This window comes from Sturnira hondurensis, unplaced genomic scaffold (assembly GCF_014824575.4).
Source record: "Sturnira hondurensis isolate 20B ecotype Veracruz unplaced genomic scaffold, ASM1482457v3 Scaffold0007401, whole genome shotgun sequence".
Classification (NCBI taxonomy): domain Eukaryota; kingdom Metazoa; phylum Chordata; class Mammalia; order Chiroptera; family Phyllostomidae; genus Sturnira; species Sturnira hondurensis.
The window spans coordinates 2,490,238-2,509,115 of record NW_028080032.1 but is presented as its reverse complement, the minus strand read 5'-3'; the positions used below and the strand labels follow the sequence as shown (position 1 = coordinate 2,509,115).

Below are 18,878 nucleotides of genomic sequence, written 5' to 3'. Positions count from 1 at the left end.
AGGAGAATAATGAAATCTGAAATATTTTATCAATTTCTTAATCTTTCAATATTGGCCAGTAATTTAGTCTCTTCTTGATACAAAGGGAAAAGAAAAAGAAAAACTATATCTGCAGACTGGATTCATCCCTTGGGCCACCAGTTTGCAACATCACTGTCAATCAGATGAGTCCAATGAAATGCCTGAAAAACTGACAAAAATGTGGCAAGTCAGTAAAACTACTACTGGGAAATTTGCTCTTTGCTATGCGAGCAATTTAGCTGATAGCACCAGGACCGCTGTTAAACTCATCAATTGTAATTCATGGCAAAACCTCAATAAGAGACCTACAACTCTGCCACCCACTGAAGCAGTTTACTGGGCATCTCAGAGTTACATGCTGAGCAAGAGTGATTTACTCAGACTTTTCAGGATCATCTGAAATGAGATAATTCATGCCCCTTGTCGCATCAGTCACAAGAATGCACTGCACAGGTTTTTCCCAAAAGAAGCTGAATTTACTCTTAACTTCTATAAGAACACATTCAAATTTGGCTCTAAGTTATACATTTATTCCTGCAAAATGGCCCAATTAAGATCGACTTTTAAGTCAACCATTTAATTTTAATACTCTTGACATGAATGAATGAAAAAATGTCTATCTCTTCTATAGTGTCTCATGATTTAATTGAGAGCCAAAAGAAAAAAAATCAATAATAAACTTCTTTCTTTAAGGTAGAATGGGCTTCAGATTATTTCCTGGCTTCTCCATTTTACACACCAGGAAACTGCAGCTACACAATGACCCCTGTGCCTCGGCAAAAGGAGAAGTGGTGTTTGAGAACTGGATTATCCCAAACTCCTTCAGTGGCCTGGGATCATGGCCTCCTACATGGGGGTGGAGTTTTAAGCATGTGACGAAACATAGAGATAATTTTTCAAGATGAGCTGTCTTGCTACTTGTATTAACTGTAATCATCATTCACAATGCTTCTGAATTTTCAAATTCCTTCTGCATATGCCAAGTGACTTTATAGCTCAGAACCAACCTACGAATTATGTTGGGAACACAGATCTTGTGCGATTTTCTGATTTTACAAAAATGAGGCCTGGACAAACTTATGTATGTTTTTACAAAGCCATTTAGCAAATTGTTAACTGATCTGGGCCCATAATCCAAGTCCTCCTGCTACTTTACCATCCTGATTTTTTATTGATGCAACAAATATTTATTGGGCTTCTATTAGCACTACGTTGAGTGCCCCAAACATAGAAGACTGGCCCTTTTGGAGAGTATCTTATAGATTTGAGTGCATTGTGGACATTTTTTATGGTACAAGCAGCTCATTCCTCGCGTCTTATTGGTTTAATAGGTTCACCAGAGTATTTCCTTAAGAGTCCGTGACAGCTCACTTTCAAGCCTCAAAGCCTCTCCTTTTCCTGTGCTGCACTGAAAATATTTATTATTTAAATAAACAGTCTTCGCCATTCTTTCAATGATATTTGAAAGAGACATAGGAATGTGTCATCTCTAATTTTTAATCTAGATGTGTATAGAGTTCTCATGTATTTGCCCAGGAAAATTAATACATGTGCTAGGCAGTCAGGATGACTTCTAAATCTTTGAAGACAGACTAAGAGTAAGGCATTTTAGCAGGGTTTTTTTTTTTCCCTTGGCAATGCAAGGGTAGTTAAATCCATTCAAAAAAGGATATGTCAAGGGTAAATCTATTCCCCAAAGCGTGGAGGAAACATTTATTGATTTAATTATTCTGGTTACTGTCTCCTATACCAAGTCACTCTCTGAATTTCATCATGAATATTGAATATTATAAATAAGATTGTATGTAACTGTATTTTGAATGAGGTATAACAGGCATTTCAAATCTGGCTTATATTGTATTTACTTTTAAGCCTAACAACTCTATGAAGTAGGTATCTCTATCCCAATTACAAAGGTGAGCATACTGGGAGGGTAAGTGATTTGCTCCAGGACTTGAGACTGAAGAATCCAAGTTCTTAATCCAATGCCATGTGCAAAAACCCTGGCTGAAGTGTGTCATAGCACAGCTGTGCATACACATGGATGACATGCCAGATTTGTTTGCTGTTCCAACAACAAATTCAACAGGACACTATTACATGTAATTCCCTGACCCCCCAAATCTGCAGCAAGGTGACATCCCCTTGAACCACCCAATTGTCCCCACTGTCAATCCCTGTTTTAAGAACCTCCCCCACCCAGCACCATTCTCTCCCTATGACTTCTGCCAAAGGCATATGCCCACCAGACAGGAATGCTGGGACCAAATGCACCAATGCATTTCTGAACAATATACATGTAAACAAATTAGAGATCAAGTCTTGTGTTGATTTACTAATAATGCTGGGTAATGAAGGATATCTGGGTAAAGTTAAAAAGTCCATCTCACATTTATGTTGCATGAAATCTTTTAAAGATGTTCATGAGTTAGGTTTCTTAAAGTCAAGCCTACCTTAAGGAAAAAAATTATTGTTTTTTAAATTAAGTCACTCACTTTTAGAAAAATAAGCAAAAGAAAATGTGACCATGAGCATGATTATAAAACCTGAACAACACTTGTTCATTTCAGTTTCAAATACCATTTCATTTCTCAAAGTTTCTCAAGAGTAAGATTAGGATAGAACATCAAGTATTATTTAGAATTGGATATTACCAATTGTACTGATTCCTCTACGTTTGGGTGACTGAGCAGCCAAGGAAATCTGATTTCAGATAAGTCACTGGCTGTGAGCACATTATCAGGAGGAGAGAATGTTTATAGAGAAATACTTGTTTGCAAAGCATTGCAACCCCAGTTTCAGTGATTGAATGAAGCAGATGTGAAATTGTTTAAATATCTGTAAGGCCAAAGGCTAGAGCTCCTCAACACTGCCATCCTCATGCACGCTGGTGAAAATACCGAGTAATAGGGATTTGAAATCAGTTGATAGTCACAACTATATTGGCAATTCTCATTGTGTCATAGTGGTATTCAGGTCCTTCCAAAACGTGCCAGGTGTTTAGAAGCCATATCACATGATGAATAGTTACATTTAGCATGTAAAGGAGAAAGATGGCAGCTGAAATAGTCAATAATATGGTAACACATGGTTACTAGACTTATCATGGCGATCATTTCATAAGGTATACAAGTGTCAAACCACTATATGGTACACTTAAAACTAATATAATGTTGTATTAACTAAACTTTAATAAATATTTTATTAATAAATTTAATTAATTAATTTTAAGAAAGAAAGATGGCAGCTGAAATTGGGTATTTGATGGCCCACATGGGGAAGGGGCAACAGACTAAATATCTCAGATAACACAACAAAGACAAATGGGTAGAAATTCTACGGAAACACATATGTGCAGAAGAAAGGACTTTGGAATGGTTCATGTTGCACAGTCATGGGCAAGGCTGTCTTTTGAAGTGGACATGTTCATTAAGTTGAAGGCAGAGACTTCCTCATTGGGCATACACCTGTACAAAAGACTTGTATGTTGGATGTGACATTGGAAGTTATTCCAGTTCCCAGACACAGTCACTCTTTAATTTCCAAACCAAGCTCTGGGAAAGCTGGTGAAAATTGTTCCAGCCACAGGTAGGGTGCAGTGTATCAGCCATGCTGAGGGTCCAGCTTGTAACTGCAAATTCTTCTTGCTCAGGAGCACAGTACCATGCAGAAGTTACACTGCACACAAGTGGACAAAATTGTAGCACAGTATGACAAAGAGAAGTCGACTCATGAAAAAATCCTGGAGAAGGCAATGAAGAAGAAAGGGTAATACTATTTATTTCCTTCTGGAAGCCTTTTGCCTCTTTGTATTTTGTCTTCTTTTTTTTCCTCACAGTTTAGCTGCCCATTAAAACCAAGGAAGAACTTAGTTCTAACTCTGTTTCATCATTAAAAATTATACCTGGAAAATAAGAGGTTCATTCAGCTAAAGGGAATGATTAAAGTCAAAAGAGGAACTTTGTTTAAGTTCTATAGCTGTTGGTTAATGACAGAGTAACTATGTCTCTCATGCATTTGCCACTCAGTTATCTTGAAGGTGAGTGTGGTAGGGGGAGGACAAGCTAAAGCTGAGAAAATTTGAAATTACAAAAATCACTTTGCATAGCCAGAAAATAAATAAGGTTGGTGCATCAAAAATGCAATTTTTGATTTTTAACATTTCAAGACTTCTTAGCTGGTGCCACAGAAAAGACTGTTGAATAAAATTGACCATTGCATTTACTGTGAAAGATTTTTTCTCTAGAATTAAGCAAGAATGTCTCTCTAGTGCTGCAAGCTCAGTGAATAACAAGTGAGAAGAGAAACACACTCAGTACCAGCCACTGAGAAGTAACAGATTTGATGAGCTGCCTAGCATTTTTTTCAGAATAATGCATCTCTCAGAGACCCTCTCAATGAATAATATGGTGAAGCATTCTGACCTCAACCACAATAAATCAGAGCACAGGTGCTGGAGATAGAAACCCAGAACCTGTTCTGGTTTTGCAATGATACGGATATTCCAAAAAGGAAAACAAATAATGTCAGAAAGAAGCAGTAATAGTTGCTGGGCAATTTCCTGGTATACATTTTCTAATCAGAATAGAATAAAATGCACAAATCACTCTATGATGCCAAGAAATGCTATTTTCTCCCTTACTGGCGTGTGTCAAAGACAAAAATCTGGCTTTGCAACCAAAATGGGAGAATTAACAATTCACTTCAAGGCTGAGGACCTATTTTCTAGTTTTTATCCCAAATAATATTTTATTGAATAAATGAAACATGGCTCGAAGAAAAGCAGGAACCAAAATGGAAACTCTGACAACAAACCCCTAACAATGAAATAGTTGTTAGCTCTGAAGTGTCTCTTTGTATAGTGGTTGAATTGGGTAATCACGATATAGAATTTTGTTAGATATGCATCTATTACTAGAAAAATTGATGCTGCCCAATGAGCCATGGCATCCCATGTCTGATGAACAAATTGTCTTCATCAGAAAGCTTTGTAGCAAAGGCCCATGGGAATGGGAAGATATCTAACGTCTGGAATGCATTTGCGATTTTCCATTTTCAGGGGAAGTAATTGTCTTGAAATGAAAAAAGAAACAGAAATTAAAATTCAGACACTGACATCAGATCACAAATCCAAGGTAAGAAAATGTCTATTTTTACAGCAGCAACTTGCAGAATATACTTTGTAATTCTTTCAAAGGTACCTAGTATAAATCATAAATAACACTAACCTGGACTAGTGTGGGAAGTGAAAGGGTCTAGGCCCCAGGCTTACCGGCTTAGAGAAAAACCATTTCATGGAATACCTTTTCCTTCACCTGTAAAAATATGCTAACAATGTTTGTTCTGTCTCAGAGACATCAAGTGAAACAAATGATACACTGAAAGGGAATACTGTATAAAATAACAGAATATGCTTCCCTATAGAAGTAGCATTAAACGTAGGACAGGAAACCACACAGCTCGGGGACTGACTAGCTGATACTCCATCCTAACTTTGCTGTGGAAGTTTGTGATAAGAAGCAAATGAAGAGTTGATATTCCAGGAGATAAGCATATTTGCTTGTATTTCCTCAAAGAGACAAAATAGCAGTTTAGGAGACCTAAATTAACTAAGTTTGTGGACATTTGGAGAAGTGAATGCTAAGTTCCAGTTGAGAACAAATAATTCTTCCAATGATAATAGTTGTAAAAGAAAAAGAACCCTTAAAGAAAGCTCCCAACTACAGCTCTTGGTCCAACCATCAGGCCTCCATATGTCTACATGCAGTCCTGTCGTCAGCCCAGGGACCTGCTGTATATGTGGGCCAGCCATACTGGTCAAGTTGAAGTTCTCCTGGGAGCCATGTAGTTTGTGCTTTCTCTACCAGGAAGTCTATGGAAGCAGTAAGCCATGGTCGTTGAGAGTTTTTCCCCATTCTTTCTTAACTTTAGATGCTTTACATAACTAGAAAAGTATTATAAAAACCTTGGCCACTATCAGTTAGCTTTTGCTGCACAATAAGTCATGCCAAAATGTAGCGGCTTAAGACAACTACCATTTGTTAGCTCACAATTCAGGAGGTCAGAGATTTGGGCTGTACTCAAGTGGGTGGTTTTTCTACTACTTCAGCTAGGCTCACTCATGTGTCTACAGTGAGGTGGATGTGATGGCCTTTCTCAGATGTCTATTGGCTGCTGGCTGCTTTTTCCTGTATGAACTCTCAGCCACCAGTGGATTGGCACAGGCTCAGTCACAGGGCAGCCTTGGGGTTCCAGATAGAGCAGAAGGGCAAGTGCTTTCCAAGCCTCTGCAGGCATCACATTTGCTGCTGGTTCATGACAAAAGCCAGTCCCGATGTCAGCCAGCTTTGAGGAGGTGGAGAAATGGACTCTAGCTCTGGATAAGAGGAACTGTATAACCCCATTGCAGAGTGCATTGATACCACATCTGTCCGGTTGACACAGTAAGTCATGACCCAGGAACAAGAGAACCCACCCCTCTAGACCTGCGGCATGGTGGAAGTGAAACCGGAAGAGCATGAGGTGGTAAAGAGCATGCTGGTAGAAATGGTAAAGGAATTTAGGCAAAGTTAGGCAATGAGATAATGGGTCATCACTGAATATTTAGAGCCAAAGTGGTTGATTTTTTGAAAAATAAACTTATGACTTCCCGACTCCCATTGCTTAGTACATATGTTTTGCAGGTCATAGGTATCCACCAATTCACTGAGTAAATTGCTGGGAGGGCTCTAAAGTGCATGAGTAATATTTCTACCTGAAGTATGAGCAGTGCAGGTGGCACCACCCCCTTTCCCCTGCACAGGTCAAGGAGATTGTGGCGCAGCACACAAAAGAGTGGTCAGAGATGATCAACACGCACAGCGCGGAGGAGCAGGAAATCCGGGACCTGCACCTGAGCCAGCAGTGCGAGCTGCTGAGAAAGCTCCTGATCAACGCCCACGAGCAGCAAACCCAGCAGCTGAAACTTTCCCATGACAGGTAAGAGAGTTAGTCATCTCCAGAAGGAGCACCTAGTGTTAAAGAATAGTAATTTTGCATGTGTGAGCTGAGGCAGTACGTGAAATACCATGTAATATTGAGCTTTCATGTGTATCATCTCATATGATTGATGTGATCAGGAAGAATTACAAGAAAGGCCTCTGCCATCCAATGGCTTACATGTGTTGTTGGAATATTAACACTCACATGGAAAACTAAGTCAAATTACAAGTGGTGTATGATACATTGTAAGAAAAAAAGTATCACAGGACAAAGAACATCTAGCCCAAAAGAGCACTGCTGCCTCCATGGTGGCCTTTGAAAAGTGATCTGGAGTCTCTTAAGAAGAAAAGAAACCGAAGGAGACAAAGACCAACCCGTGGAGTTCCCAGAGTGATTAGTTATGATCACCCCATGGCTAAAAAAGGACAGACCCTTCTTACATTGTTAGGACTTTGTGGGGCTAACTTTGCCTTCAAAGTCCCCCCATCCACCATGGATGAAAGTGAAACTACCAAGACATGATCTGCTTGGGAAGGAGAGGTGGCCAATCGCTCAGAGGAGAAAGGCCAAGAACCTTTTCCTCAATGGGCTTTTGTTGGGTTTGTTTGCACAAGAATACAGGGAAGGATCAAACAATAGGTAGCATTCAGAGAACTGTGAGGGCTTATTCTCAGTCAGGGTTAGATAACTAAAGAGTCATAAAACTTTGAGGAACAAACTTCTTGCTTGGACCCTTATTATTTAAATGAGAGCATTCTAAACAAAGCAGGTTTTACAGGATTTTACATATTCTTTCTTAGGCCTAATCACCCCGGATCCCTCTCTAGCCCTAAATGGCAAAGGGCTACACCGCCTTTCCCATCCTAGGTTTTTAGGCTTAAGTGGATTAGAGCCAGGAAGCACTTCTCCCAGATGGAAATGGGGACTTGGGCTATGTCAGAATAGCTGGGGGTGGGGGGGAGGGTCCATCACTCCCTCTTTGTTGCAGTGCTCCCCACAGTCCTTCCCTCATGGTCTCCTAAGTGATGGTATCTGGCTTAGGTTGCCCCTCCTCTGAGGGGTCGTGCCCATCATAGACTAACTGACCAAGCATTAGGGGCAGGAGACAAGTTTTATCTCTTTAGTGGCTCACATTCCGGAGGTCGCTCACTCAGCCTTAGCCCTGGGGGGCAGTTACAACTCCTGAAACCAGGCAGAGTGGTTCCCAACAGGACTTCTGTGGGTTTTAGAAAGACAGCCCTGATCAAGAAACACCTATGAAGAACCAGTTTATTTGGACCCCTCCCTGCTTCAGAAAACTGAACATTACATGTAAACTACCTGCAAATGAGGAGCTAGACCCCCACCCCCACAAACACACACCAAGAAGAAGGTCTGTGTCAGTTACTTCTATAGATTATAGCTTTGTCGAAGCTTGCTCCTCCCTCGGTGCCCACTCTATGCCACAGTTAGGGTCTATTAATACACACAAAAGAGTAGAAAATAGAAGCGTTATACAAATAAATCAAACAAGAAACTTTTTAAATGCTAGCTCATCTGATTACATTCCCAAATTCTCCACCTTATTTCAGAGGGATAGATGCAGACATAAGAGTATGAGGTGTTTCCGGCAAAGTTTCCGATTCTCATTCAAGACAACTAAGGGCCTATGGGTTAGTGTTCTATACCGTGCCCATTTTATAGTACTGCTGACCTTTAAACAACATGGGTTTGAACTGCATGGGTCCACTTATAAGTGGATTTTTTTCAATAAATACATTCTGTATTTATTGAAAATCTATTTTCTCTTACAATTTTCTTAACATTTTATTTTCTCTAACTTTATTGTAAGAGTGCAGCAGATAATACATGCAATATGTGAAACGTGTTAATTGTCTGTTTACGTTACAAGTGAGGCTTTCACTCAAAGTAGACTATTAGTAGTGACATTTGGGGGAGTCAAAAGTTATGTGTAGATTGTGCACGGATTGGCACCCTTAATTCCTGTGTTGTTCAGGGGTCAACTGTATTCTGTTCCATTGTGTAGGGTCAGAAGTTGTCTTTCCTTTTTTCCCTTTCTGTTCATCACTCTGCCTTGGGCCATTGCTGCAGTGCCAGGTTTCAGGTGTCTGCCCTTATTTGAAGACACTTCACAGAATAAGGAACTGTTTATAATCTTCTTTGTAGTTGAATAAAGAATTTTGTAGTTGAATTTAAAAAACTGTGTAGCCTGCAATGGTAGGCATCATTCAAAGAAAAAACAAAATAAACTAATTTTTGCATTAGTTCAGAAGTCATTCCAAGAGACCACACCTACTTACTAACTTACCCGACAAAATAAGTCTGTGGCAGGGGTGTTTTTTTCACAGCAACAGCAACGTTAAGCTAGTTCTCAAGTACCTTGTGCTCGTGTCATTTTCACTGGCACAGCTCTTGTTCTTGGTTCATCAGTCTTGCCTTCTGAACACTTATCAGCGGCATTTGGTTGTTGGTGAGTGTTAAATGAATGCGTAGAAAAATGGTCAGCTGCCTTGGCTGGGTGGCCCAGTTGGTTGGTTGGTTGGACAAAATCATATGGCTTTGTCCATTTTTTTTCAATTTATTTCACTTAACATGATACTTTTAAGAGTCATCCATGTTGTTGCTAATGGCGATATTTCAGGGTTTTTTATGGCTGACTAGTGTTTTTTCTTGTCTATATCTATATGTGGACACATCTGCGACATCATCTTCATTCATTCATCCTTTGGTGGACAGTTGGGTTGTTTTCCATGCCTTTGATGAGCACACATTGTTTTGGCAATTTGACTTCCTGGTAACTAGTTTTCAGGGTGTGCTTCAAGGAGATGTCCATAGGTTCCAGAAAAAAAATCTTTGTTGATAATACTACTTTTGTATTCTAAGTTGTATGCCTTTAATGTGCACATAAGTAATCTGCAGATATGAGTCTTTGTCATGGGTACATATGCATTCACACACATAGTGATCAGTTGCCTGTAGACATCTTTTATTTCCTATTTCCTGTGCTTATTTGAAATCATTTAGCTGTGGCTGGTGTAGCTCAGTGGATTGAGTGCAGGCTGTGAACCAAAGGGTCACCAATTCCATTCCCAGTCAGGGTGCATGCCTGGATCGCAGTCCAGCTACCCAGTAGGGAGTGCATGAGAGGCAACCACACATTGATATTTCTCTCCCTCTTTCTGCTTCCCTTCCACTCTCTCTGAAAATAAATAAATAAAATTTTTAAAAAAGAAAAAGAAAGAAACCATTTAGTTCCCTTTATTTCCACAGGCTGTCAGCAAACAGAAAGGTCACCTGTGAGGGCAGGAACATTCTCTCTCACTCTTTCAGGCCATTTGATCCCCCCAAAGGGGGCAAGTATTAGGGCAAAGCTGGAAAGTTCTTGTATTTTATAGACAAACAGAATGGCTCTTCTTCCCAGTCCATCACTGTCACTTCCTCACTAGGTGACCCATTACACTCAGACAGAAGGATGCTCATGAACTTGGGCTCCTTCCCTCTTTCCCGACCAGGTGTGAAGTAACTCAAAGATTTCTATAATGAAAACAAAACTGAACTTAGTCCTAGTGTTACATGTGGAATAAAGCCCCACCTATAACATAAAACTTCCCATTTTAACCATTTTTAAGCCATCATCACCATTCACCTCCAGAACTTTTTCATCTTTTCCAACTGAACCCCTGCACCCATTAAACACTAATGCCTATTCCCCCTCTCCCTGTTTGCTTATTTTTACTAATAGGGAAAGCAAGGAAATGAGAGCGCACCAGGCTAAGATTTCTATGGAAAACAGCAAAGCCATCAGCCAAGATAAATCTATCAAGAACAAAGCAGAACGGGAAAGGTAAGTGAGAATGTTCTCTGTGAGAGTGTAGCATTGACTTGAAGACATAGGCTTAACATTTATGTGTCTGGACACACATACTCACATTGGAGATATTAAAACCCTGGTGAGTTTGGCTGAGACTTCTACTACAAGATGTATTACTACTACAGGGCAGTCATTTCCTGATTGTTTACTACAACCAGTAACATATTGAATTTACATTCAATATACGTGTGTTCATTTACAAACAAACTTGGGAGCAGGAGGGGGCCAGGGAAGGGGGCTGAGCAAGGAACTGGTCTCAGCTGGACCTTCTTTGCAGCCTGACCCCCAGCTCTGGAGTACACACGGATGTGTCTGGAGTACACCGTAGATGTGTCTCTTTGGGCCGAGAGTATCTTGGCTCATGCTTCACTTTATTTTGCTTCACATATGTCATATGCTTTAAAAATCGAAGACAAGACCCTCCACCAAAAAAGATTACCACTCACGTTACTGTGATGCCCACTTTATTGCTGTGGTGTGGAACCAAAGCCGCACAATGGTAGCAGCCTGTAGTCATGGGACCCAGACAGGGAACCGATAGCTCTGGAACCCCAGTTCTTAAATTATGGTAGATTCTGAGTCACTAGTAACCTAATTAGCAAAGTTCTTTATTTAATTTTCTAACTCTGACTTATTTACATATTCATCATAACTGTATATCCGGGTGGTTCTAAAACACATGCAAATGGCTGGTCATTTTAGAAAGCAGTTTTTCTGTGCCAAATGCTTATCTTCTATATGTCTTTCTTAGCTCTCTGATTATGAATTTTTATTTTAATTTTAATTTTTACTATTTCTATAAAGACACATAAAAAACAATAAAAAAATTATCATCAGGAAGCTAAGAGACATATAGAAGGTGAAAAGCACTTTTATTCTTGGGTCAAAGAAGACAGTTCAACAGAAATTACATGGTATGTATAACTGACTGACAATACAAGCACAATTTATTCACGTGTAGAAGGTAGCTAAAGTGCACAGAAAAAGAAACAATCACCAACACGAAGCAACCTACAGAATGGAAGAAAATATGTGTAAACTATCTATCAGGTAAGGGGTTATATCCAAAAATATAAGGAGCTCACAGAAATCAATAACAAAAGAAATAAATAATTCAATTGAAAAATAGAGGACCTAAAGAGACATTTTTTCCAAAAATGATATACAGATAGCAAATGGGTGCATGAAAATGTGCTCAGCATCACTAATCATCAGGAAAATGCAAATCAAAACCACAGTGAGATATTACCTCACATTCATTAGAATGGCCATCATCAATAAATCAACAAACAAGTATTGGCAAACACATGGAGAAAAGGGAACTCTGTGCACTGTTGATGGGAACGTCAATGTACAACCAGCCACTATGGAAAAGAATATGGAGGTCCCTCAAAAAAAATTAAAACTTAGCTTGACCTGTGTGACTCAGTTGGTTGGAGCGTCGTCCTGTAACCAAAAGGTTGCAGGTTCCATTCCCATTCCACGTGCATACAATCCCCAGTCTTGGTGCACATGGGAGGCAAGCAATGGATGCTTCTCTCTCACACCAATGTTTCTCTCCCTTCCTTTATCCTTTCCCCTCTCTCTAAAAGTAATGAAGAAATGTCCTCAGGTGAGGATAAAAAATAGATAAAAAAAGAACTCCCATATGGTCCAGCAGCCCCACTTAAGGGTATGTATCCAAAGGAAATGAAATCACTCTCTGGAAGGAGATATCTGCATCCTCTGTTCTTTACAGCATTATTCTCAATAACCAAGACGGGGAAACAACCAAAGTGTCCATCAGTGGATCAATGGGCCAAATTTTATAATTTAGCCATTAAAAAAAGATGGCAGTGCTGAAAATTTGCAACAACATGGGTGGACCTTGACAACATTATGCTAAGTGAAATCAGACAGAGAAAGACAAATATTCCATAATCCACTTATAAGTGGAATCTAAAAAATGTCAAACTCATAGAAACAGTAGAATGGTGGTTCCTGGGGTAGAAGGCGGTGGGATGAGGACATGATAGTTAAACAGTAGAAACTTCCAGTTATAAGTCAAATAAGTTCTGGGGAGCTCTATCCAGCATGGTGACTATACTTAACAATACTGTATTATGTACTTGAAAGTTACTAAGAGAATAGATGTTAAATGTTGTCACCACAACAAAAAAAAGGTAGCTAAAGTGATATTTAAAGTGAAATTATAGCCTAGATGTACACATTTTTAAAAAGAAATGAATATTAATGAGCCAAACACTCAAAGAGGTTAGAAAATTAGAAAAGCAGAGTGAACCCAAACAACTCAGATGGGAAGAAATAATAAATAAAAAATAGAAAGTATTAAAATAGAAAATGAAAGGCAATAGATAGTATGAGCAAAACAGAAGCTTATTATTTGAAAAAATAATTAAATCAGTGAACCTCCAGCAAGACTGATGAAGAAGAGAGCAAACACAGATAAGTAATATTAGAATGAAAAGGGTAAATGCTACTACCAATTAATTTGGAAACGGATAAACTGGACAATTTTTTTAAAAAATAAAAATATCAAAACTGACTGGAAAAGGAGAAAACCTGAATAGACCTGTAACTATTTCAGAAATCCAATTAGTTATAGGTTGGTTCAGTCCTGAAAGACACTCCATCTCACCTGTAAGCAGAGAAGTGCAGGGTAAAATAGCAGCGTGATGCCATTTCACAGCACCAACAAACTGACAGAAAAGTAAATGTCTGATGGTACCTGCAGTGGGCAAAGACATGGCAGAGATTAGCTCCCAGACACTGGGTGGGAGTGTAATTTGGGACCATTGCTTTAGAGCAAGGATGAAGTTACTCATTTCCTACCAACCTGCAAGTCTTGGGTATCTGCCCTAGAGAAACCTTTTCCTGGATGCACAGGAAGATGTGCCCGACACTTTGTTCACTTATTTAGGCAACACGCACTTAATGTACCAAGCCTTACAGGCCCTATACACCAGATCATTGCTGCATTGTTCACAAATGACCTATTTTTTATTAAAGGCAAATAGAAATATTGTAGTCTATTCATAAATGGAAAATATTCATATAGCAGATGAAAATAAGGGATGAGTTTGAAACAGCTGTATCTCTAAAACACAAGGCTGGCTAAGTGATAAGTTATAGAAAGAAAAACAAATGTATTACCATTTAGGTAAATGTAGAAAACACAAAACAGTACGCACCACCACAGCAGCGTCGCCTGGAAGCTTGTTAGAAATGGTCCATAACACACTCACAGGAGTGGTCATGTCTGGAGAGAGAAAGGAGAGAAATGGAATCAGGAAGACATACAAAGAGGGTGTTGGTTACATCTGTCACACTATTTTCCTTGAAAATGTGAGAAAACGTGGCAAAACATTAATACTGACTAACCTGGGTGATGGGTACACAGTTGGGTTTTTTTTCTCTGTTCATTTCATGTTTCAAAATTCCACAATAAAAATTAGGAAAAGGAAGATGATTCTACTCAGATAATTCAATGGAATATGACTCTTTTTTATTTAACATTATGTTAATTCCATTTGATGTTGTAACAACAATTATTTGTACCTATTACTTTTAGGCGAGTCAGGGAGTTAAACAGCAGCAACACTAAAAAGTTTCTGGAAGAAAGAAAGAGAGTAAGTATTTTTGCTTAAAAAATGATAAATAAAAACCCATGCTTAGATATCAGACTTTTAACTAATTTGCCTAATTTGATTTTTTTGTGCATTAAACATTCTAGCTTCTCTATACCCTGAAAGCTAAAATAATCATTTCCTAAAGTCCTTAAAGTAATTATTTGGAGCCATTTTATGTAAAAATGCATAACTACAATATCATTTTCTAAATTTCAGCAGGGAAGATTTTTCCAGTAAAAGTATGGATCTAAACTTTCCCAATTTTCAGACTGTTTTCTAAAAAGTAGTATCTCTCACTTAAATTGTAAACTTGCTAGTCATCTTTCATTCATAAGTTTTAAGATTACAGTGCAAAGTTTATCAGAATTTTTTTTTATTTTGCAGCTCGCAATGAAACAGTCCAAAGAAATGGATCAGTTGAAAAAAGTCCAGCTTGAACACCTAGAATTCCTAGAGAAGCAGAATGAGCAGGTATTTCACCTAAAAAGAGTAAAAAGACATAGGCAGCCACTTTGGGAGTCAAACACCACAAGGCCCACAGAGACCCCTCCGCTAAAGTCCCTGCCTGAGTAGGAGCGTGGGAAGGTGGCTGGGAAAACGGTGCCTCCTCCTGTCTTTGCCCCATCTCATCCAACAAGAGCAGAAAGTATTCTTTTTTGAAGTGAGAGAGGAATGTGACTGGGGGGGGAGGGGGGCGGGGGGGGCGATATTGTGGGGGGAAGAATCAAAGGTCATTATTTGAATAGACTATGGAGATTCTAAGAATAACATTGCTGAGAGGAGGACAAAACAGAGGTTACAAATTATTTTCTAATTTTATTTGGAATTTTATAAGTTGCCACCTAGAGGCAGGTGATATGTTCAAAAGCCAATGACAGAAACTACCCATTGTTAACCACAACCAAAAAATGAAGTTGCAAGCCTTCTTAAAGCTTACAAGTGAGAGCAAGGGGCCTGAGCGGCCATAACTCCACAAACCACTTGCCGTGAGTGGATGCCGTATTGCTGGTGCTTTTCCGGCAAGGCAGAACACCAGGTGGAGAAGTTCACACACATAAAAAGTTATCCGAAATCCAGCTGTTTGTAGGCTCTCAGGCATATGCTAACCCTGAGATACGTGTATGTTTACTTTAAGCATAGCACAGAGGGGCTCCATCCCAATGGGCTACAGCCCATCAGCCGTCTACAGTCTCAGTTCAGTTTGATAGAAATACCTGTAGCTTATATGGGAAAATGACCCTCCACAGCAGTTTAAGTTTCAGTCTGTCTCAGTTCAGACTTTACTGTTCAGGTGTAGCTTGTTTAGAAGTTTTTATTTGTAGGTAATTTACTTCTGTCAAAAACTATAAAGACGTTTTTATGAAATTACTTTCACTACCTTGCTCTTTCCTGTTTCCTCCCATCTTTAAAGTGACCCCATTTAAGGTACATTTTTTCAGAGTAAATGGCCCCCATTAACAAACACTTAAGCAGGAATTATATTAAAATGTACCTTTAAGAAAGTAAAATAAAACCATTACATCTTTCTTTTTGGTATTGCAGTTGGTTAACAAACAAATCCATCTTCTGGTTTCAGGTTCTTTACCTTTTGGGGACAGGAGGTTTATTCATGAACATGCTTCTGAGCTGTTTCACGTCTCCTTTTAGCTAAATGCTCCTATTCATGAATAGACCACAGAGCGTCAAGGGGGACAACACATGTTTATTGTCCCATGGGCCCAAGTCAATTGACCAACTCATAGATATATCCCGTTCTGGTACAGATTACCTAGTTTGTGTTTTTTCCCCTTAAAGCACTCCTCAGGAAGTTTTCCTTGGGGAGTGGGGACGGGGATTATGCATGAGGGTAAAGCCACCATCTCCAAAGCATTAGAATCTACCTGAGTAATTCAGGGCTGGTGGGGATCAGGAAGGATGCCTTAGAAGAAGGGACAATGACGGTAAGGCACAGTGTGTTTCAGTTAACTAAATTAAGAAACTACTTAGAAATCATTGGGTTGCTTAGCAACAAGTTTGACTAAAGAATGTAAATGTGCTAAAAATTACCCATCACTACAATAGTGGAGATTTTCAGGGCTAGGTAATACACTTACCAAGTGTTTCTGGTTTCCGAGCTAAAGTACATTTAAAAAAAAAACAACTTTGAGCTTTTCTCCGAATACATGGATAATTCAAACCACACCAAAGTTCTGCCATTAAAATATTGAATTTGTAGTAGCTGTGTTGATTGGATCATATTGAAAGCATAGTGGCTTTTCCCAAAAATTCCTATAATGCTTTTTAATATATCATAAGTAATGTCTACCACCCACAACTGACACTTTGAGTCACAGAAGCTTAGGAAAGCACAGAACAAGAGAAGGCTTAAGGTTTGGTGGAGATTTAATTAAATTCAATGAAAAGAAATTCGAGATATATTGATGCTTCTGACAGAAGTGGAATTTGGGCTTGAATTTCTGTGTTAAACTTTGCTTTACAAATATGGCCTAGTCCATAACAAATTCAGTCACATCTTTCCAGTGTGTCTTTTGGCCCTCCATTCAGTTACTCAGTGTGCTTCACCACGGTCATAGGCACAGTGCAAGAGGTACAAACAGTGAGTCAGTTCTTTTCCCTCAGGAGACAAGGTCTGGAACAAGGTAGGAGGGCTCCCTTTGTAATCAGTGAAACCTTTCATCGGCAGGAAACAGTTTCCTGTCTCCAGACAACCCCAACTGTTTATAATAATCTGCCCAACCGTCGTTGGGCCCTAAACCCTTTCTGCTTCTAAGCCAAAGATAAATGGGTTTTAACATTCTCCCATAGCATCTCCCTTTCAGGTTTCTCACTGCTTCCCTGTGACCCTGCTGTTATAAACTCTCCCTGTCCCCCCAAACCAAAGCATGGGGTGCATCTACTCGATTAGCTAGACCAGTGTTGAGGGCAGTAGCCAAAACAACTCACAGTTCAATATATTTTGGGCCCAATTCTGGATCCCAGCTCGTGAGTTCTTTTTAAGCCACCTCACAGCCTTATCTACTCAGTCAGCCAACCACTGATTTAAGACTCCATGTTTCTGTTTACGTTTTCCCACAGGCCTCCCAGACCCGTGGTCTCTCACCCCCATCGTAACATGTACCATTTCAAACATTAGCAGCTCCACTATTCTCACGCCCAAGTTTTAAGGATCGGTTTTTCATGAATCTTATCATTCAATAAGGAGGAGTGAGGGATCTTGCTGCTGGGAGGGTTCCCCACTCACCACCGCAGAAGAGGGGTGCAGGCTGGGTTAACAGGCATCGGTTGTTTGTTTTGTTCTTTTTTTCTGTTGAGATCAGCTCGGGGAAAGTTTGTCACTGATGGTTGTATACATGTTTTATTCTTAGCCTTTTGCTTTTCTGTATATGGTTTTTGCATTCATTTCTCAAATTCACCTCAGTACTCATTTATTTTCTTTGTTTTATATGTATGACTCAATTTTGACATTACTATTTTTGTACAAACAGCTTTTGAAATCCTGTCATGCAGTGTCCCAAACTCAAGGTAGGACCCAAACTCTGATAAGCAAGACATTGCTTTCCTTCTCAACCACCTCAGTGTTCTCGGGGTAGTTTAAACATTTGTGATTCACATCTGGTCGTAAACGAATTACTGTCTCAAGGGTTTGGATTTAAAAACTTGATTATTTCATGCTTGGGTTTCTGATGTCATGTTCCAACGGAAATGCCCAGAATCTTTAAGTAATTATTTCTGGTGGAGTTTTAGCAGCATTTCCAATTGCAGACCTGGGAAACTCAAGTCAGGCTAGGGAAGACACTCCGACATGGAGAATACCGGTGGAATGCTGTCTTTCAGACCTACCACAGCTGAGTCTGGGTCAGAGTCGGAGCCTTCCCACACACTCACATGGCCGCAGTGAATTTTTCATGCGCCCCACTAAAAGTTCATTGGTGGTTTTTAATCACAGAGAGTTTATGGTCTGTGTGCAGGAATATTGTATAATATGATGTCATTCTACAGTGACTTTTGTTATGCTTTCTGCTAGATCCAGTCTGCCAAGAACTTCAATCACCCCTCATAAGTAAGGTGACCATGTGATTTATAGTTTGAGAACACAAGGGGGTGCTGTCCATAATTGCCAGGACTGTAGGCATAGGCTGGAATTGTCCTTGGCCACTGGGAATAAATGGTCACCTGCTCTTGGAATAATTTTTTAGTGTCCTATGGTTCTTCCTTCTCAACTGGGTTCAATTCATCTTGAAATGCTAAAGAGAGATGCATAGGGAATCTTTATTACTATTTACTGAACATAAAATATATTTAATTTTTACTACAGATAATGTTTCACTGTCATCTTTTATGAATACCGTTTGTCATAGTTTCATGTTTGTATATTT

General features: G+C 39.4%; 1 protein-coding gene across 6 annotated transcripts in view; it reads left to right on the top strand.

Annotated features, from left to right (window-relative positions):
- Nucleotides 1-18,878, top strand: part of PLCB4 (phospholipase C beta 4) — a 386,228-nt gene that overhangs the window by 365,011 nt on the left and 2,339 nt on the right. For 5 of the 6 annotated variants that reach the window (XM_037051657.1, XM_037051659.1, XM_037051661.1 and 2 more), the window contains 7 exons: nucleotides 3,674-3,789; nucleotides 5,081-5,156; nucleotides 6,824-6,999; nucleotides 10,745-10,846; nucleotides 14,445-14,502; nucleotides 14,887-14,973; nucleotides 17,988-18,024. In XM_037051657.1, the coding sequence (XP_036907552.1) occupies nucleotides 3,674-3,789; nucleotides 5,081-5,156; nucleotides 6,824-6,999; nucleotides 10,745-10,846; nucleotides 14,445-14,502; nucleotides 14,887-14,973; nucleotides 17,988-18,024 (652 nt within the window). The remainder of the gene's footprint in view (nucleotides 1-3,673; nucleotides 3,790-5,080; nucleotides 5,157-6,823; nucleotides 7,000-10,744; nucleotides 10,847-14,444; nucleotides 14,503-14,886; nucleotides 14,974-17,987; nucleotides 18,025-18,878) is intronic. The other variant, XM_037051660.1, reaches the window with a different exon arrangement.